The 20,965-nt window shown below is 43.4% G+C and overlaps 1 protein-coding gene across 11 annotated transcripts in view; it reads left to right on the top strand.

Moving 5' to 3' along the window:
* Positions 1 to 19,592, top strand: part of MTMR7 (myotubularin related protein 7) — a 92,870-nt gene extending 73,278 nt beyond the window's left edge. For 10 of the 11 annotated variants that reach the window (XM_067022729.1, XM_067022731.1, XM_067022727.1 and 7 more), the window contains 7 exons: positions 7,196 to 7,305; positions 8,612 to 8,737; positions 10,568 to 10,617; positions 12,709 to 12,909; positions 14,526 to 14,666; positions 15,985 to 16,111; positions 16,827 to 17,915. In XM_067022729.1, the coding sequence (XP_066878830.1) occupies positions 7,196 to 7,305; positions 8,612 to 8,737; positions 10,568 to 10,617; positions 12,709 to 12,909; positions 14,526 to 14,666; positions 15,985 to 16,111; positions 16,827 to 17,189 (1,118 nt within the window). In that variant the 3' untranslated portion in view covers positions 17,190 to 17,915. Of the gene's footprint in view, positions 1 to 7,195; positions 7,306 to 8,611; positions 8,738 to 10,567; positions 10,618 to 12,708; positions 12,910 to 14,525; positions 14,667 to 15,984; positions 16,112 to 16,826 lie in introns of all 11 variants that reach the window. The other variant, XM_059049421.2, reaches the window with a different exon arrangement.
* Positions 19,593 to 20,965: the final 1,373 nt, after the last annotated feature.

Raw genomic sequence — 20,965 nt, forward strand, 5'->3', positions numbered from 1 at the left:
TTGGGTTCTTGCCTTAGTCTCTGAGTAAACGTGAACAAACCTCATTTCCTGTATTTGTAAAACAATGTAAGCAATATATCATTGCTGTCTAAACTCACAGGTTTGTTAACAAAGATTCCTTGCAAACTGTAAAGTGCTTTCCAGTATAAGGTGCATTATGCTTTTTCTTGGGAAGCAGTACTGTAGTTTTAAAATAAGTACTGTGTAAAATGGATAAGCTAATGGAGCTGTAGATTAATTCAGGCAGCTAGGCAGGTATTTGATAGGTCCCCTGCTTTCTTATGGGTGACTTTTCTTAATTTTTTTATTCGAGAGACGTGGAGTGAGCACAATTTCAGAGGCATGGAAGTGCTTGCCTTGTGATACGGTCTGTGTCCACTCAGCACAAGTGCATCGAAAATGCCGGGCCTGGTGGGTGTTTTCTCGGCAAGTTGTCTGACAGAGATACAAACCTCAGCCTGCCAGCCGATCAGCTGGGAGCAGGTCCAGAGCACAGGAACAAAGGCCCGGTGCCCATTCAGCAGTTTGGACAATACTCTAGTGAAGGGCTGTTTGTAAGATTCAACTGAAAAGAGGGGAATCTTTCTAGCAGGCCCCAAGTGGGAACCACTTTTATCGTTTCCCCTAGAATTGGGGACAGTGATGATGGAGACGTTTCGTGGTAAAGTCAGGTGGCCCCAGAGGTACGTGACCTGCGCTTGCGTGTGAAGGTTGGGAGGCCCGGTTGTTCAGAACCTTTGTTGGGTGTAGAAGGGACAGGTAAAAGCAGAGGACTTCGAGTGTGTCACGGGAGGCACCACGGCCGTGGGTGCTGTGCTCGTGTGACGACTCCCCGCTCTGGCGTGCCTGCCCGGCGCTCTCTGGTGCACCGAGCTCTAGAAGCGGACAGTCCCCGACACACCCGGCTCCGAGGTTCCCACGAAGTATTTTTCTCTGCTCAGAGGTAAGGTTGTAACTCTCAGCCCCAGTGTCCTGTTTATTTGATTCTTTTTTCCTCACCTCATTACTTTATGTGGTGCTGGCTAAGCAAGCCTGGAAGAAATGGAAGCGTTCAACCCTTTCTAGTCACATTTCAGTTTTTCATTGCAAAGTAAGTATTTCCTGTAACATGGCCTCCAGGTTTATGCTGTGAGGTTCTACCAGCTAGCTATGAGCTACTGAAAAGCTATAAAGGTTGATCTTTTTTCAGTTCTCAATCTTCTGACTTTGCCCATTATTAATTTCCTGAGATTACTAACCTATTAGACGAGACAGCCAATAAGACCTGGCTGAAAACCTGGTCACTGTCCCTCAAAATTTAGCAATGGGGCATGGGTTTCCACACAGAACACCCACTTCCCCATTAACGTGAGCTGGATAGCTCCACCCAGCGGTAAGGTTTTTTAAGAAATGTTCTGCTAGAGCAGCAGGTCTCTTTGTTAGGCTCCACTAGTTATCAATTCATGGTCACTTGGAAGAAAGAAATGCATCAAGAGTGTGTACCTGGCTCTCTCTGTGTTGTAAGAGGATGTTAAAATGTGGCCGGATGGTGTCGCCCGGTCTAGACTGAGATCTACTGCTCTAAGCACTGAGGCAGGGAGGAAAGAGCGTGAGCTTTGGGGCGTACGTGTTGTGGCCAGGACTCCAGCTCAGTTATTTGCTGGCCGAGTAACCATGGATGACTTGGTAACCTCTTTAAGCCACTCTTGCTAATCTGAAAATTGGGAGTAAATATATGCTGTATGGTAGATAATGGATGTAGAGGAAATCACTAGGAGCTACATAGTTATTTCAGACAATCATCTACATCAGACAGTTCTTGAGAGTTTTCTATACGCTGGGCATTGCATAGAAAAAAGCTTTATTTATTAATACAAAGTGACGTTACTGATTTTGATGTAGGGCAGAAAGTCACAGCAGGAAGAGATGATGCTTTCTCATAAGTGATCTTCCGGAGGGCTGTCCTTGGGTAGATCAGATGGCTGAATGTTTTCGTTGGATGTCAAAGCCAAAGACTTCATCTCTGGGTGATTTTAGCAAAGCAGAGGACAAGAGAAAACAAAGATTTAATGGGAGAAGAATGGCTGTTTTTTATCCTAATTATGCTGTATCGTGATGTTCCTTGGGACAATTGAAAGATCAAAAAATTTCACCCTCAGAATTCTTGTTTTCATTTTATTAATCATGACAGCTAGTTTTTGGATAACTAGGACATTTACAAAAGGAGCACTTGAAGAAGAACGTGTCTCCCATAAAACTAAAGATAGACATGACTCATGTTAGCCACAAGGTGAGCAGTTTTTCCGTAAGGCTGCGGGTGGGATGGGGCAATACAGTATCTGCTTACCAGTGACAACGTGGCCTCAGATTCGATGGGTGCAGTGGTCCTGCCGCTTTGCTCAGCCGGTGTGATGAGCGTGGAATGCTTTTCCACCGGTTACGTCCCCAGCTACGTGTACTGCTTATTTCGCCACTTCCGTTATTTGCTGCCAACATCTAATCTCGCATGATTCTCGGCCTTCTCTCCAGCATTTACCGCTAATATCTTACACCCACCCCGACTTCACAGGCTCTCAGCACCCCTTCCTTCTCGCAGACTAGGCTTCTCTATTTTCATCTGCCTTACGTTTCCTATTTAGACTTGCTCATTCCTTAAGCCCTATCTTTGGTTGAGTTCCTGTTCACTGAGAGAAAATGACCAAATCCCAAGCCTTATATATGGTAAATGTAACATTAAATGGGCATATATATTTTAAAATTTATTTGTGGCAAATTGTGTCTTTAGACACAAAATTCATATGCAAAGCTAGTAAATGCTAATAGGGCATTCTTTTGTGAACCAGCTGCTTGGTTTTCTTTAGGTCAGTGGTAATTAGTATTACTGGAATGTGTGTGTGGATACATGCATTTACACACACGTACGTGTTTATTAGTAGCTCGACACAGACATACTCACGCCCATGTATGTTTGCATATACTGTTATCTATGCTGCTAACGCAAGCAGTGCTAGCACAGGTGTACAGAATTCAGGCTGGATCGCAACTTACCATTTTATATTAGCATCGAATTCTTTAGAGGACAAGGCTGTTCAAAAATGGCTTTCATGGCATTGTTAATTGTGTGGAGACTCCAGAAAATAGCATCATAAACAAAGCTGGAATCTTATTGGTGTCCAGTAATATACAGAGAAACTACTATACAGATCTCTCCAATTAATGTAAAGGCCTCTATAAAGAGGGTCCAGGGCTTCCCTGGTGGCGCAGTGGTTGAGAGTCCGCCTGCCGATGCAGGGGACAGGGGATCGTGCCCCGGTCCGGGAGGATCCCGCATGCCGCGGAGCGGCTGGGCCCGTGAGCCATGGCCGCTGAGCCTGCGCGTCCGGAGCCTGTGCTCCGCAACGGGAGAGGCCACAACAGTGAGAGGCCCGCGTACCGCAAAAACAACAAAAAAAAGAGGGTTCCATGTCAGTTGGCAGGGGTGGGGAGGAGAGCAGCACCGACATTAATAGACTGAGTACACTTCACTGCAGAGTTTATTCTGTCACCAGGGTGGGCTCTAGGTAAAAAAGGGAGACCACAGGGCAGGCTTTAGCAAGCACTTCTGTTGCACAGGCCATAATTAAGTCCTCTTTGAATGGTATCACCTGCTGGGATGCTCGGTTGAGGGAGAGTACTATCATTCTGCTAGTTCTTTGAAGGCCGTTTCATGGGGCTTGGGTTTTTGACTCCAAAATGGGAAGGAGACAAATCAAGCATCAGGAGAGCTCAGGCATGTGTGTGGCTGGTAAGTAGGGGAGGGCTGTGTACCTTCCAACCTTAGACCTTAGACACAAGAAAGACCAATGCCACAGGGTCCGCATGGAGGCTTTGCACCCTCACTGATCCCCATCCGGTCACTGTGGAGGAAGAAAGGAGCTTGGTATAGGAAATAGCTAAGGAAGATCATGGAGGTTAATCTTCTTCCAAATAAATGTCCTATTTCCTCAGGTGCCGTAATTATCGATCTTTTTTTTTTAACATCTTTATTGGAGTATAACTGTTTTACAATGGTGTGTTAGTTTCTCCTTTACAACAAAGTGAATCAGTTATACATGTACATATGTTCCCATATCTCTTCCCTCTTGCGTCTCCCTCCCTCCCACCCTCCCTATCCCACCCCTCTAGGTGGTCACAAAGCACCGAGCTGATCTCCCTGTGCTATGCGGCTGCTTCCCACTAGTTATCTATTTTACGTTTGGTAACGTATATATGTCCCTGCCATTCTCTCCATCACATATCGATCTTTTTTTAAGTGTTGTTTTTATATGTTTGTGGGATATAGTTGCCCTGTTATGTAAAACAGATGTCACTAGACCCAGGCATTAAACTCCAGGTTAGTATAATAAGTCTGGTCTCTGTGATCTGTGCCTGACGCCTCTGAGGTCAGCTGAAATGAACTTTGTTCAGCAAAATGGTTTGTAAATATTGGTTCAGCTTTGGCAACAAGGGTGAACCGATCAGTATTTCTGCCTTATCCTGAGTTTATCCAAACAAACCCACCAGTTTTATATTTAAAAATCCAGGTGCTAATTCTTGGAGTCTCAAGTGTACCCCCATCTGTCCATGTGTATTAATCACCCGTGGGCTGACTGCTCTTAACAGTCGCCAGTCAGCACGTGAGGGGAAACACTCTCCCAGCCGTTACCTTGCGTGAAACCTCGGGAGGCTATTTTATTGAATGTACCCAGTTTTAATGTTCCTGAAAGCAGACGTGTTCAACGAGGAGGCGTCCTCCGCGTGGAAGGAAAGGAGCTGACCTGGGAGGGATGCGGCAGCTGGTCCCCTGGGCCGTGAGCCAGTGAAGAGGGTGGCCTGGGCATCCTCTCCACAGCACCTTTTAGGGCCTTGTTCTGTGAGCTGGCCGGTCCCCTCTGGCCACTGGCACAGGCCACTTCCCAGTTAGCTGGAGAGCCTGGCGTCTGTATTTTTAAACTTGCTGTCATTTCCACACCTGGTGGCAAGAGAAGGCAAAAGGGGATCATTTGTCCTTGGACTGAGCTTCGGAGCTTGGATGCCAAGATATCCCTGTAGCTCCCTGGACTTTTTGAAATGAAGGAGGATGCCAGCTAGCCCTGAGCCTCATCATGTCCACCAGAAATTTGGGCTAGTTCAGTGGAAAAAAAAACCCCACAAAACTGTTTGCAAGTCAGTGTTATCTGCGGAAGATTTAAAGGACTTAGTGGGTCCAGAGACTCTACGTGGTGGAATGTGTGTATTTTAGGATTAAGTTGAACGGTCTGGGTCACGGCCGAAAGACCAAACAGCAGGCGCCCGCGGGAGAGGCCGCAGCACAGAGGGGGCGGGGACTGCGTCACGTGCGCTGCACGGAGGGCCTGGGCAGCACTGCTGCCAGCCCGTCCCCATCCGCGTCCCCGAGGACAGAGCCACGCCCGGCCCAGTCTCTCACCAGGGCTGGCATTTTTCAGTTGCAGCAGATTCAGCGTCTGTCTTCTCACTGAGTACATACACCCCGAGGTCACGGGAAGATTTTCCCAGGGGCGCCCTGGCGGGATTGCTTTACGGCACTGACTTCCGCACGTGCTTCTTCCTCAAACTGCCTCGCCTGCCTTAGAGATGCTCCTCCGTCCAGGTGTGAACCAGCCGTCCTTTCCCACCTCCCCTAACGAACTGCCCTTTTGCCACCTTACAGACGGCGAGCACACCTTCAGTCTTATTATGCTGCGTTATTCCAGGGGGCCTGAGAGGGTACTTAGTTTTAAAAATCAGTGGAGAGGCACACGTGCAAAAACGTTTGAAGACTGCAAATCAGGTTAATCTTCCTGGAACAATCTAAATCGCTGCTGGTGGGGAGCCGGCAGCACTGTGACCTCGAAGGGACGGTGTCCTGAGCCAGGGCAATGCTGGAGAGAACTCAGTTCTCCAGCTGGGCTTCCAGCTCAGGGCAAGCTTTTGGAAGGAAGAGTTTGGACTCTTGCCTGAACATATTCATAATACGGTTTTTTCTTAAGAAGGGCCTTAAAAGCTGGGAATCTCGGTGGTTTTTTTTTGTTCCTCACTGCTGCTGTCTGTGACTCAGAATTTAACTACTTGTGCTTTTTGTGTGTGGCTCTTATGTTGCGGGAAATAACGAGTGAACCCTCTGTTATCTGGCATATTTGAGGGAAGGGCATCTGATAAATTAAACGTTGTTAACTGTTTTTATGTATCGCAAATGCACAATGCTTTCATAGACTTAAAGTTGAATCTGGGAGTTTAGAGTTGGAAGGACACTTAGATATAATTTAGTACACCTTCCCTGTTTTACACATGAAGAAATCAAGGCCCAAAGAAACACTTTAAACAAACAAAATCTATGGAACATTATTTAATTTTCATTGATTAATTTATAAGATTCCTCAAAAGGGCTTTATAGGTATGAACCCCAGGAACTTTGAAATGTCATATTTGTGATATGTAGTCAGAACGCTGAGCCCTAAAGTTTTTTCATGCTTCATGTTAACTAAAAGATAAGCTCTCGAGATGAAATTGTTTGTGATAATATTATAGAAGTGTTTACACACCTGGCTTAGTTTTGTAAAATATAGTATCATGGGAATCCTGGATTATCTTCATTTTCAACCAAAGGGAAAACCTCTAACCTGATGCTCTAGAAGCATTCGGAAGTGCAGGGTCTCATATTTAAGTTCACACACTTTACTCCCTTTGGGTAAGGTTGTTGGTAGGAGGAGTTCGATCATTTCCATTTAAGACTTCTGGGGCAGTTCTGTTTTGTATTTTTATAGCAGTCCGCAACTGAAGTGCTTAGATGATGGAGTTCTAGTTGGGGAAGTGCTGGAGTTCGTTATAGGAGTCTTTTCCTCCAGGGCACTCTTACTCAAGTGCTTCTTGGTGGCACATTTTGAATATCTTTGCTGGACGAATAAATAAATCTCTTATTTTTACTATGGTAACATTCGATGATTTTCATTTATTAGGGTTTAAACTTTACTAATATAATACTCCTAAACAGATGCAGTGTCCCCCGTGACCAAAGAAGATAGAAAAGCCTTACTTGGAACTGTTCAGTAGAATGAGTAAGCTTGGGCATTTATCTTGACTCAAGTCTTCCAGAAAATACTACAGTGAAGGAATCATTAACGAACTGCCTGCAAATATGATCACATGTAAAATGAGAGATCTTCTGTATTTTGTTTCTGTAACACAATTTATCTTGCAGTGTGTGAACTTAAATCTCCCTCCATGAGTGATTTTCTTTGGGGACTGGAGAACTCTGGCTGGTTGAGGCATATTAAGGCCATCATGGATGCAGGAATCTTCATCGCAAAGGTATGCGAATGCAGAGAACATAACTTATGGGGCAGAGCAGCCAGTGTACTCTGACTTCGGAATGGAGATCTTGTTCCCCCGCATGAGCTCCTCTGTACTAAACTGGGTGTTACCAAATGGGGAGCTGGCTTTGTAGACCTCCATGAAGTTTGCCCTCTGAAGATGGGATTTTGTGAAAGAGAGGATCGTGTTCAGTTGATAGTATATCATCAAGGCGATCAAGTGGTAACATACTTTCAGAATGGTCTCTCTTCAATTAGGCTTGGTCCTGGGTGGAGGAAAGAATTTTCTGTAGGAGGGCACATCCAAATGTGAGTCACTTGAGTGACCGAGGCCCGAAGCTTCCATCTTAGCAAACAGCTCCCCCTTTTCAGTGATGGCAGAAGCAAGTCATGTTCCTGAACCTGGCAGGTAGATTCTCTTCTGCCAGAGGAAGATTTTGCTGCAACTTTCATATAAGCTGCTTTTCACTGCATTGTCTATTTTGTTGTTCAGTGCTTTTTTTTTTTTTTTTTTTTTTTTTTTTCCCCTCGGTACGCGGGCCTCTCACCGTTGTGGTCTCTAGGGTTGCGGAGCACAGGCTCCGGACGCGCAGGCTCAGCGGCCATGGCTCACGGGCCCAGCCGCTCCGCGGCACGTGGGATCCTCCCGGACCAGGGCACGAACCCGTGTCTCCTGCATCGGCAGGCGGACTCTCAACCACTGCGCCACCAGGGAAGCCCAGTGCATTTTTTTTTTTTTTTAATAAATTCCCGTCCGTTTTATACCTAAAGACAACCATATCTCATGACATGGTATGCTCCCCTTTATTAGATAATTGATTTATTTAACAAATATTTATTCAGTGCTGGGCACTTTTACTTGGCTCTTATCCTTTTATCTCTAGTTTCATAGTTTTACAATTTATAATTTTTGTCTTTTCCTTTTTGAAAATGATGGCAGCCAGCAGCAGCTCCAGAATTGCATTTGGAAAGGCTTAGGGTGGAAACCCAGCAGGGAGGAAGAGAGGGTTGAAGGTGAGCTAGGAGACGCTCACACAGGAAGCCTGCTTGCATGTGGTCCAGAAGCTGGGCTCGTGGCTCCCGGATGTAAGGGAAGGGAAGTGATGCTTCAGTTACCAGCACCAAACCTCTCCTTGGCTCCGCCTAACTACACGGGGGCGTGAACACTCAGTAAATGAAGGAACAGGTTTGGGTGTTGATTTTTTGCCTGTAAATCTCTTTTTTGATTCTGTGAGTACAAAGCCAAAGCTAATTCTGATGATTTTTCCCGTTGAGAGCCACCCTTTGCCCATCCTGTTTTTCAGGCGGTCTCAGAGGAAGGGGCGAGCGTGCTGGTTCATTGTTCCGATGGCTGGGACAGGACTGCTCAGGTGTGCTCGGTGGCCAGCCTCCTGCTGGACCCTCACTACCGGACTCTGAAGGGCTTCATGGTGAGTGTGGCCGCTTGGCCACTGGCCCATGCCCGCAGTGCCTGGACAGAATGGCCCTCTCTTCTGACAGCTATCGGCAGCTTTTCCCCCTCCTCCTCAACATTATTTTTCTCTTGGTGGATCAGCATGATTAATTAAAGGGGAAAAGGTGAAAGAGGCTTGGAATAAGAAGGTGAATTTCTGGGATTTTGGAACCAATTCAAATCAGTGCTATTAAAGGTGAATTTGGGGGCAAATATAAAATATCTATTACTTTGTAAAATAGTTTTTATACATCATTTGTATAAATATATTTCAAGTTTGATATATATTTTCAAGTTTGAGGTAACATGACTATAAAGCAGAAAACACTTTCCAGAAAAAATATTTGGAGAAAAAACTTTCTATAGGAAAAAGTGTTTTCACTTACTGCTTTTATGTTTTCAATTGTCCTTCACAACTCTGGATGAGAATATTGAAAGCTTTACAATGTTTTTGCATTCTTTGCTGAAATTATGGTTACATCCTCTCCTAGATTTTGCACCTTTCAGATGTGCATCAAAACTTGACATGTCGCTTCCAACTGCAGAATATTTGTGTTAGTTGCCTGGAAGGGTGAAGCTTTGGCTAAGCCGGAACCAGAATCTTAAAAGGAGTGCAGGGACTTCCTAGCAGCTGGGAGATTGCCTGGTTCCTGCTCTTGAACCATGATTTGGTAGAAGGTGCTTCAGAGGGTCCTGAATCCGTGCTTGGGGATGGGATAGCTCTACCGCCTAGGTCTCCTCTATCGAGTATTATCAGCTGACACTCTGGGGACAAGAGGGAAGTGGCAGGTTTCCACTCGTGGGCTTTTTCTTTCCCTTTGTTTTGAATGTGTCAGAGAACTTCCTGTCACCTGTGGCAGCACTGAGACTTCGGAGAGACATTGCTGCTTCAGACCCCTCCCCTGGACTGAGGTGAGGGGCTGGAGTCCTTCATTTATGTCTGGAGAGGGGCGAGGCTGCGTCACACGCCACTGGGAGCCTCTCCCCTTCACCACCATTGGCCCTTTTTGATGCCTCCCCATTAAACTCAGGAGTTGTGAAGGCCAAACTTCAACCAAGCCTTACTTTTTTTAAGGGAAAAGCTCTGGCTGTTTTAGAGCATTGGTGATGTTGATGGTACTATCCTATAGTATTTGATTAGAAAGTTTTTTTTAAAATCCAGACAATCTGAGAGTATAAACTCATGTTACCCCTAACTCGAAAGCAGGGCTGAAACTTCTAATATGTTCCAGACCCTCATCATTCTAGAATTCTTCTAAAGTATACTGAAGATCACTGGAAAACATCCCTAATTGTTTCTTGTAAAACGGTTAGTATTTGCGATTACATCGACAAGCAGCATCGCCTGTTGGTTGAGACTTGGGCTAGATGGGCTGTGGTGGTTTCTGGAGCTCAGTTACGAGGTGGCATCCACCAGTTGCCAGTAGCATGATCTTCGGTGAGTATTTAACCTTTCAGTTTCCCCCTCTCTAAAATGAGAGTGGTAATACCTACCCCACAATGAAATGAGACCATACATGAAGCAATATGAACAGTGCTCACTGAGAGCACTCTGGGTGGTGGCATTACATTGTCATATGTGCACTCTTATTTTTCCTATGGAAGGAAGGCTTTCAACTTTGCCCTCTGACATGCACCTCTGTAGGGGTGGACAGGGAGTGCTCGTTCATTGGCAGGTTACGGAGGAGAGTGACTTCTGCTCCAAGAATCTTTGAATTCGGAATCCTTCAGAATTATTGGTGCTGGTCTCTTATTTTCCTTCATTTGCTTCTCTCCATGATATATATTTATGTTCTATCTTGTGTAGGTATTAATTGAAAAGGACTGGATTTCCTTTGGTCATAAGTTTAATCACAGGTAAGAAATATTTTAAAATCTGTTGTAGTGAATGTTTAGGAGAAAAAAATGTTTCTGAAGTTCTCAATTGAGTGGGGGAAAATAGCCTTGTTTTCAGAGTTTCCTTGTGTATCTTATTCAGGAAGTTAAAATTTTGCTGAATATGTTGTATCACAGATAAAGAAGTTCTAGCTCGAGAACGGCTAGTATTTACTGAGCAGAACTAACTAATGTTAAGTTCTTCCAGACGAGACAGAAGCTTGTTCATTAATTCGACCTAGAAAGGATGGACTCTCCCTCCCTTCCACACACATTTGATTTACCAAATTATTCCATTTTTGAAGTGCAAACATTCATTTTAAGCTGCACGTTGTGAAACACCTGTGGAACAGTTTCTCTTTGATCTTCCACAAGGGGAGTTAGATTGGGCGTATCCTGTGGCATTTGTGTCCCAGGCATCTCTGGAAAGCTAACGTAGGACGGCGGCCCAGGCTTTGAGCCCAACAGATCCAGCCTCAAATCCAGGCTGTGACATTTACAGTGTGGCCTTGGGCATCTGTCCTCTCTTGAGCATTCGCCTCCCATCCGTTTAAAGGGGAGACCCTCCCTAATCCACGGGGTTATAGCAAGGCTTTTAAAACCGTGTATGTGAATACCCCAGCTCCTTGCCTACTAGCCCATCTACTGGGCTTTCAATAAACAGAGGCTACTGGCCTCATTGGATTAGTGTGGATGGTAATGTCTGACTGGTGTTCTGGTGTCTCTCATCCCTGAATGTTACGTGTTGTAGCTGGTATGGTCTCGTCTTTTAGAGGTAAAATTTACATTTAGGCAGCATGCTGATAGTAGAGATTTTGATATACATTTTTTATTGTTTGCATGTTTTCCTAAAATAAATTCTGAATTTATGGAGCAGCCCATATTTATTTTTGTAAGTTTTTGCATTTAGCATTAGTTGAGCATTTATTATGTGGTTTTCTGGAATTCTATTTTTATAATTAATTATCTTTCCCGGAAAGCACAGTGATTTGAATTTACAAATGAGGAAATTAAAGCCCCCCAAAAGGTAACCTTACGATCAATTGTTATTTTCAGTTTGGGGGGTTCCACCGACTGTCTGATAGGCACTTAGGATCTCTGAGGTAGAGGATCTGTGGCAGAAAGAATATAGAAATGGCTGATAAATGTGTCTGGTGAGGAAACAACATATTGCGCAACCCCTTTTTAAAGCGACCAAAGGTGAGTGGGAGTAAACGTTTGTCTTGAGGGGTTTCCAGGCAGTTTCTAATGTTTCCACCCTGGAAAAAACGACTAAACCGGTCCTTGCTCATCCCTATCCCTCAAGTTGATTATCCTCGTCTGAGAAGATGAGGTTCTACATTGTAATTCTGTATTTGATGGCACCCAAATCACCCTTTTGGATTCTTTCTAAAATTCACATAATAGTGTAAAGGACCAGGCAGTCTTCGTTTAAAAATCAATACAAACATGAGGGAGGCGATTCCCGATGTACTCTGGAGAACAATGATACGAGAGATACAAAGGTATGCGGGAATCTGTGGTCACGTGGAAATAAATTATTGACAAGTTTTAACACTGGTCTAGAAATGGAAATACCCCCAGAAACTTGGGGAACCAGTTTTTTAAAGCTGTCTCTCTTCCTCTTTTCTTCCCAACAAAACCATGCAAAAATGAAAAACTCTGAGGTTGCTTAGGCATTTCTTCCCATTCTCCCCCTGGTCACTAATTAAATTGGAAGATTTATTTCAGAAGTTCTGATGTACTTCGCACGTTTGAATGAAAGGTTGCTCTCTCCATGGAAAGACTCCTTGAATTCTGTCTCTATCTCTAGCACGGTTCTTTTGTAATGATACCGTCAACATGTCCCTTCTCTGCCCAGACCGTCACTACAAAGTTTCTCTTGACATTAGAATTTTAAAAGTTGTTTTTCCACTTCTTCTGCATTCCAGGTTTATAAGATAAAGATCTGTTTAGGAACTAGGGTTGCTTCTATGATTGTTTTTACCTTTATAGCTTTCGAGTTAAAAAAACAAACAAAAAAAGAACCCCCCCAAAACCTTGCCGTAACGTCTCTCATACTTTGCTTTACAGATATGGCAACCTAGATGGTGATCCCAAAGAAATCTCTCCAGTTATTGACCAGTTCATTGAGTGTGTCTGGCAGCTAATGGAACAATTTCCCTGTGCCTTCGAGTTTAATGAGAGGTTTTTGATTCATATTCAACACCACATCTATTCCTGCCAGTTTGGAAACTTCCTATGTAACAGCCAGAAGGAGAGACAAGAACTCAAGTAAGTGTTTCAGTGTTGAATTCTTATCGAAAGAGTTTGTGACTGAGAATTTCAGATGGCCTTCCACAGTTTTGAAGACTGTTTTAGCCACACGTCTATACTGACAGAGTAAAGCTATTTTCTTTTTCCTGACATCACTTTAGCAGTTTAATACCATCAGCTGTCAAAGACAGGTAACAAGTCCATTTTGCCCAGTTCCCGGCCTGATGTCCACAGACAGGTAGGTAGACCTCACTTACTGGTAATGGAAAGGAAGCTTCTTGGAGTCAGAGAAAGCAATTTTTGCATTTAAAAGGAAAGAGACATCTTTGGTGGATGTACTGTCATAAGAATTTCAAGTACAGTAGTCCCCCTTATCCATGGTTTCGATTTCCATAATTTGTTATCCGAGGTCAACTGTGGTCCGAAAATATTAAATGGAAAATTCCAGGAAAAAAAACGATTCATAAGTTTTAAATTGTGGGCCCTTCTGAGTAGCACAATGAAATCTTGTGCCGCCCCTCTCCATCCTGCCTGGGACCGCCCGTTACTTACTTAGTAGCTGTCTCGGTTATCTGATAGACTGTCAAGGTTAACACAATGCTTGTGTTCAAGTAACCCCTATTTTACTTAATAATGGCCCCAAAGTTCAAGAGTAGTGATGCTGGCATTTTGGATGTTCTTATTATGCCTAATTTATCAATGAAGCTCTATCACAGGTGTGTATGTACAGGAAAGCACAGTACACGCAGGGTTCAGTACCGTCCACAGTTTCAGGCATCCACTGGGGGTCTTGGAACATATATCCCATGGATAAGGGTGGACTACTGTATAACTGGCAAAGTAAGTTAGAAACTCAGGCCACTCTCTTATTCAGATTAAAACTGGATTGCTTTTATTGAGAGGGAAAAAGTAGATGAAATGTGGACTTTTTATAAAGTCAAAAACTTAACACAGAGTGACTTAAGAACTGCAAATGGAGGAACATTTTTGAAATTTTTATAAAATAAAATGATTTAAAGTGTGGTATATATAATAGCAGATTTAATTTTGGAAATGATCAGTTCAAATAAAATAGACTCTACTCGTGTATAGAGCCTGAATGGAAAGAGAATGACTTTTTCCAGTAGGTACTAGTTTATGTTTTCTCCAAGAAACTTTAATTCCAATAAATCGTAATGATTTAAAAGTAGCAGCGTACATCCTTTAAGCTCACCTGTTTTCCTAGATAGTTTTGTGACTTGTTGGGCTAGATTAGCAAAAGGGACAAATGTCATAGGAATTCAGTGAGGATTAAATGCAAGAAAATATGTGAAGCATTTAAATAGTACCTGGCAAATAATAAAAATCCAACGACTACTTGGGGAAGTATTCCAAAAAAATTCTTGTGGTTTTATTTTACACTCAGAGGGATCAAGCATCTTGCTGAGGCCAGTACGGACAGCAGAGGAGTCGAGACTGTTAACGAGCTCTCCTGCTGTACCGTGAAGACACAGATTGCAAATTCCCCTGCTAGAGAACAGGGACACCTGATGTTCAGATAACAGTTTTTGATCCCTTTCCAGCTTTAATATTACATGTCTACTATTTGTAAGAATGAAGATAAGCTGTATTCGGGCTTATTTTCTTTATAACAGAATTCAAGAAAGAACATACTCTTTATGGGCTCACCTGTGGAAGAATCGGGGTGACTACCTGAACCCTCTGTTTAGAGATGATCCCAGTCAGACCCAGGGAACCCTCCGTCTCCCCACGACACCATGCAACTTCATGTACAAGTATGTAAACCTCTAGGACCTTAACAAGTATGGCTGTGAACTTAGATTCTGGCACTTTTTACCATTTGGAAGTTGAAGTGTATGAGCTTCAAGGCTTTTTTGGATGCAAACACACTGAAGGAAGATGCTTAAATGTCTCATCTGGCATTTTTGCCAGTGTCTCCTCTCCCTCTCTTTTTCCCCCTAAATGTGGAATTCTCTTTAGAAGTCAATGTTTTGTAGTAATGGTATCCTAAAAATGTAAAGTTGCAGTCTATTTAAAAGTGAAGGAGGGAGGGAGGACCCTAGAAGTTAAATGTGGAATCACAGGTTTCGGTGGTGATCAGGACACAGCTTACCTTCAGAAATACCGTGGCTTTGGTTCCCGACCACTGCGAGAGCGTGAATATCGCAGTAACGAGTCACATCAGTTTTTTAGTTTCCCAGTGCATATAAATTATGTTTACACTATACTGTAGTCTATTAAGTGTGCAACAGCATTACGTATAAAAAACAATGTAACCATGTTCTATACCTTAATTTAAAAACACTTTATTGCTAAAAAATGCTAACCATCATCTGAGCCTTCGGTGAGTAGTAGTAACATCAAAGATCACTGATCACCATAGCAAAGAAAATAATAATGAGAAGTCTTGACATATTCTGAGAATTACCCAGACGTGACACAGAGACACAAAACGAGCAAACGCTGTTAGAGAAATTGTGCTGATAGACTTGCTCGGCGCAAGGTTGCCACAAACCTCCAGTTTGTAAAAAACGCCATCTCCACAGAGCGCGGTAAAGCAAAGTGCCCCTGTATTCTCATTTGCATTCCAGTATGCTTTACTGTGTAGGATAAAAAAGGGCGGATTTATTGCAAATGTAAATTTTTGGTGGTTGTGATAAAAACAAGTGAAAACCCTCAAATTTAAAAGACTCCCTTTGTGGCTGAAAGATTCTGCATGTTAATACACACACTCATTTTTCAAGTTGACGTCCAAACTAAGAGTCATTTTCTTAAGCTGAAAAAAGAAAGAAAGTGGTAACATGTACTACTTCCAGTCTGTTTTAGAAAAACATGTGCCTACTAATCCAGTATCATCTATACAAGTAGACTTCATGAATTTATTCTCCCCCAAAGAAGTCTACTGATTAAAAAAATGAAAACATCAACATGAAATTATCGCCTTAAGTAAGTGGCTTTTTTGAGCCTGTGCTTTTGCATTTGGTTATTATTAGGACGGTGGGACTGTGCTTTGAAAGATGCCTTAGAAGACTTGAGGATGTGGATGTACAGATTGTGACCTGGTGTTTCATGAAGCGCTGCTGTCCTCTCTAGGTTTTGGAGTGGAATGTATAACCGCTTTGAAAAGGGGCTGCAGCCCCGACAGTCGGTCACAGATTACCTTATGGCTGTGAAGGAGGAAACCCAGCAGCTGGAGGAAGAACTTGAGGCCCTAGAAGAAGTAAGACACACTTGCTCTTGTTAACCTTATTTTGTGAGGATCACTGCTCTGGGAAAGCCTCCCATGACGTGGGATGTGTGAAATGCAGCAACAGAGCCATTTCACATTTTGAGCCGGTGGGTAACAAGGAACACAGCCCCCACCAGGTGAACACTTCCCTAGGCACGTAGTACGTTTCCCACATCTGGCTTAGCTCTTGCTTCCTTGGTTTGCTTCGGGGATGATGAAAATAGCAGGGAACTCGATGGTAGTGAATGGTTGTGTACCCTTGTGAATATACTAAAAACCACTGAACTGTACACTTCAAGAGGGTGAGCTACTTATATCTTAATTAAAAAAACTAGACAATGAACACCTCACTCCTAATTTTTTTAAAATGTATTTTGCGTTCACAGGATGAAAATCATTATGTAAAACCAGATAGGTACAGAAAGAAGGATGCCAGGTGCTCCACCTAGGCTACGTTTTCTGCATTTTATAGAAAACCTGTGCTAAGGCAGTGCCATCCTTACATTAGAGATGAAGAAAGCAAGCCTCACAGAGTCTCATTATTTTGTCCAAAGTCATGAAGTCTAGTTTTCAACCCAAGTCCTTCTAAATCCCATGTTCTTAAACACTATACCCAGCTGGAAGGTAATGATGCCTTTAGGCAGGCACAGACAAAAAAGGTACAGGTTTTATGATCGTTTCCCTGAAATTGTTGTTTCTTTTTTAGAGGCTGGAAAAAATTCAGAAAGTCCAGTTAAATCGCACTCAAGTGAAGAGTAAGCAAAGTGAACCCAGCAAACACTCGGGGTTTTCTACCTCAGACAACAGCACAGCCAACACTCCCCAGGATTACAGCGGGAATACGAAATCATTTCCATCCAGGAGCCCTTCACAGGGCGATGAAGAGTCTGCTTTGATTCTACCCCAAGACAATTTGAAAAGCTCAGACCCAGATCTGTCGGCCAACAGCGACCAGGAGTCTGGGGTGGAGGATCTGAGCGGCCGCTCGGCCAGCGGTGGGGCGAGCGCACAGAGCGAGGACAGCGGCAAGGACCCGGACTCGGACGAGGCTGTGTTTCTCACGGCCTGAGGGCCCCCTGCGGGGCTCCCAAGGAAAGGAGACACAAACACGTTCCAGAAATGAGGGAACGGTGCAATTCCAAATGACACAGTCGCCCAACAGATGACACCGGTCCTTGAGAAGTGTAACATGTAGCAGAGAAAAAAGCCCCACTGGTAGTTCCCTCGGGTGCTGAAGAACAGGAAGTAGCCACTTCTTTTATCAAACAAGTATAAGGAAAATGATTCCCCATTTTGAAAATCATTCTAGACTGGAAGAAGTTTTAGTCACTACAGAGCAGTGACCTCTACCATCACCTGAGGTTATCAATTCAAATCTTCCCCGATAGCCTGCAGCTGCTCAGAAAGTGCCCTGACCGCTTTCCTTCACACTTATCACTTTCAGTCTTTCCCCTTATTTCACTTCCAGATGCATATTTTGTTTCCTAAAATATTTTACGTTACCTTCCTTCCTGACTCTCTTTTCAGTATTTCTAATAATTGAACACATTATGGTTAATAGACATATTTCTGTAACTGATGAGCTCTGTAACTGCACTTAAGCTTATCTTTCAGGTTTACTGTTCACTTCTTTTCTTAGGTAATATATTTTAAATCGTTATAATAATTTCATTGCCTTTTCCTGGAATTTCATATTGCTCCTTATTTAAAAAAACACTAAGACTTACAACACACTTTTCTCTAACACCAGTGTACCACCTAATAAAGTAGAAACAATATTTACTCTCTGGTTCTTAAATATGAATTTGGATCATATTAACTTTTTAAATAACAACCTTTTATTACTACTCCAGAGGCTACATCACCAGGACCGGGTGGGTCAACCACCAGCCTGATCCCTGAAGTGTGACTGTATAAAGTCACAGGGCACCATTTCAATGAGAGAAGATGTCACGTAAGAACTAGAGAATCTGGTTTTCATGTCTGTTACCACGTGGAGTAAGTTCTGTCATTTGTCACCTTAGGAACTGTGTGACTGGTTAGTCCTGTTTGATCGATGTTCTGCCTGCGGAGCCCACACAGCTCTCTCAGCCAGCAGCCACATACACCAACAGAGTCCGGTCGGTCGGTGGTGCAGTCTGACCGGAGAATGCGACAGGGCACACGTTTGCCTAGCTTGGGCTCCCGAGGGGACGTGCTGCTGGCCCTGGAGTCCAGTCTGCCCACGGCCAGGCAGAAGAGCACAGCCATGGCGCCACTGCTGCAGACTGTGGCTCCTGGCCCCTACTGACCAGAACGCCTGTTCAGGAAGGTTTGGGAGCTGCCTGAAATGGGCCTTCTCGGTCCTCCCCTGGCAGGAGACAGAGAGCCCCACCCGGTACAGAGGGGTGGCGAGAACACCTGGAAGCTGCATACCCCGGCAGTGCTGGAGCTGAGAAGTGGGTGGGCAGCGCTGATTGCCCTGAGAGCAAAGCCAGGGGCCCTGTTTGGCCAGGGAACCTGGGGCACAGGCTGACTTCAGACCACAAACAAACAGCGTTAGTGACCTTCGAGCTTCTTCTCCCACGGTGCCTGAGCAGGGAAACTCATCAGTAGCCCCACTTATTGCTGAAAACACGCATCAGCCTGCCTGACCAGGGAGCTTTACCAGAACACACGGGAAACTGCATAACCCATCCAACAGCCCCGTTTACAGTGGCAGTTGAACAGAGAGCACAGCCTGTGACTTCCCTGTCTGCAGAGCACAACTGGTGGCCTGCACCTTCAGTGCACACTCCTGCCTGATTCAGGTCCCCAAACAATGAACTGTGCAGGCCTTGTGTCCCATCCTGCTGCACCACCAGGGCAGGGAAGCTAATTTCATAGCCCCACCTAATGCTGAGTATAGTATCCAGTCCCAACTGTCTAGTAACATCACAGAATCCAAGCAACCATGAAGCCGATCCTACAGCCTCACTTGGGTGGGAGGGGAACCAAGCCAGCAGTCCTACCAGGCTATCTCAGCCAATGACCCTCGCCTCCCCCTCAGTGCTCAAACAGATGCCTTGCCCCAAAATAGACCACCTAAGTACATAAAGCAAAAACTAGCAGAGCTAAAAGGAGAAATAAAAGCAATAGAATAATAGTTGGGGACTTTAATACCTCACTCTAGACAATGGATAGATCATCCAGGGAGAGAATCAATAAGGAAACAGCAAATTTGAATCACACTATATACCAAATGTACTAACAGACATATACAGAACATTCTGTTCATCAACAGCAGAATACACATTCTTCTCAAGTGGACATGAACATTTTCTAGGATACACCATATGTTAGGCTGCAGAACAAGCCAGTAAATTCAAGGAGATTGAAATCAACCAGGTATCTTCTCTGACCACAATGGTATGAAACTAGAAATCAATAACGAGGAAAACTGGAAAAATCACAAACATACGGAATGAAAACTCTCGTGAACAACCAATGGATCAAAGAAGAATTTAAAGGGGATATAAAGAGTATCTTGAGACAAACAAAAATGGAAACACAACAAAACTTATGGGATGCATCAAAAGCAATTCTAAGAGGGAAGTTCACAGCAATAAATGCCTACATTAAGAAGCAAGAAAGATCCCATATAAACATCCTAACTCTATGCCTTAGGGAATAGAAAAAGAAGAACTGAGCCTAAAGTTAGAAGGAAATAGCAAAGATTAGAGCAGAAGTAAATGAAAACAGAGGATAGGAAAACAACAGAAAAGATTAACCAAACTAAGTGTTGGTTCTTTGAAAAGGTCAACCAAGGAAAAAAGAAAGGACCCAAATCAACAAAATTGTAAATGAAAAAGGAGACATTACAACTGACAGCACAGAAATAAAGAATTTTAAGAGGCTACTATGAAAAACTATATGCCAACAATCTGGACATCCTAGAAGAAATTCAAAATTCTTAGAAACATACTATCAAGAGTGAATCAGGACAAAATAGAAAGTCTGAATAGACCAATTACTAGTAAAGAGATTGAATTAGTAATCAAATATCTCTCACGGAGGAAAAGCCCAGGACCAGAGGGCTTCAACTGGTGAATTTCACAAAACATCTTAAGAAAAATTAATGCCAATCTTTCCCCAAAAATTGAAGAGGAGGAAACACTCCCAAAACTCATCTTATGAGGCCAGCATCACCGATAGCAAAGCTGGAAAAGAACATTACCAAAAAAGGAAACTACAGACCAATATCCCTGATGAATAGAGATGTAAAAATTTGTAACAAAATACTAACAAATTGAAATCAGCAGCACATTAAAAGGATCATTCACCATGATCAACTGGGATTTATACCTGGCATGCAAGGATGGTTCAACATACACAAATCAATGTGATAAATCATATTTATCAAATGAAGGAAAAAACTATCATTTGATTAGATGCAGAAAAAGCATTTGACAAAGTTCAACATTCATTCATCATAAAAACTCTCAACAAATTAGGTATACAAGGAATATACTTCAACATAATAAAGGCCAAAAGGGATAAGCCCACAGCTAATATCATACTGTTGAAAGGCTGAAAGCTTTTCCACTAATTTCAGGAACAAGATAAGGGTGCCCACTCTGACCACTTCTACTCAACAAAGTAGACCACAAAGTAGAAGGAAAAGAAACAAAAGGTATCAGAAATGGAAAGGAAGAAGTAAAACTGTCTCTGGATATAGATGACATGTTTTTTATACATAGAAAATTCTAAAGACTCCACGAAAAAAATCTGTTAGATCTAATCAACAAATTCAGTAAAGTTGTAGGATACAAAAGTAACATAACAAATCAATGGCGGGCTTCCCTGGTGGCGCGGTGGTTGAGAGGC

The sequence above is a fragment of the Kogia breviceps genome, chromosome 20 (assembly GCF_026419965.1).
Source record: "Kogia breviceps isolate mKogBre1 chromosome 20, mKogBre1 haplotype 1, whole genome shotgun sequence".
Lineage (NCBI taxonomy): Eukaryota > Metazoa > Chordata > Mammalia > Artiodactyla > Physeteridae > Kogia > Kogia breviceps.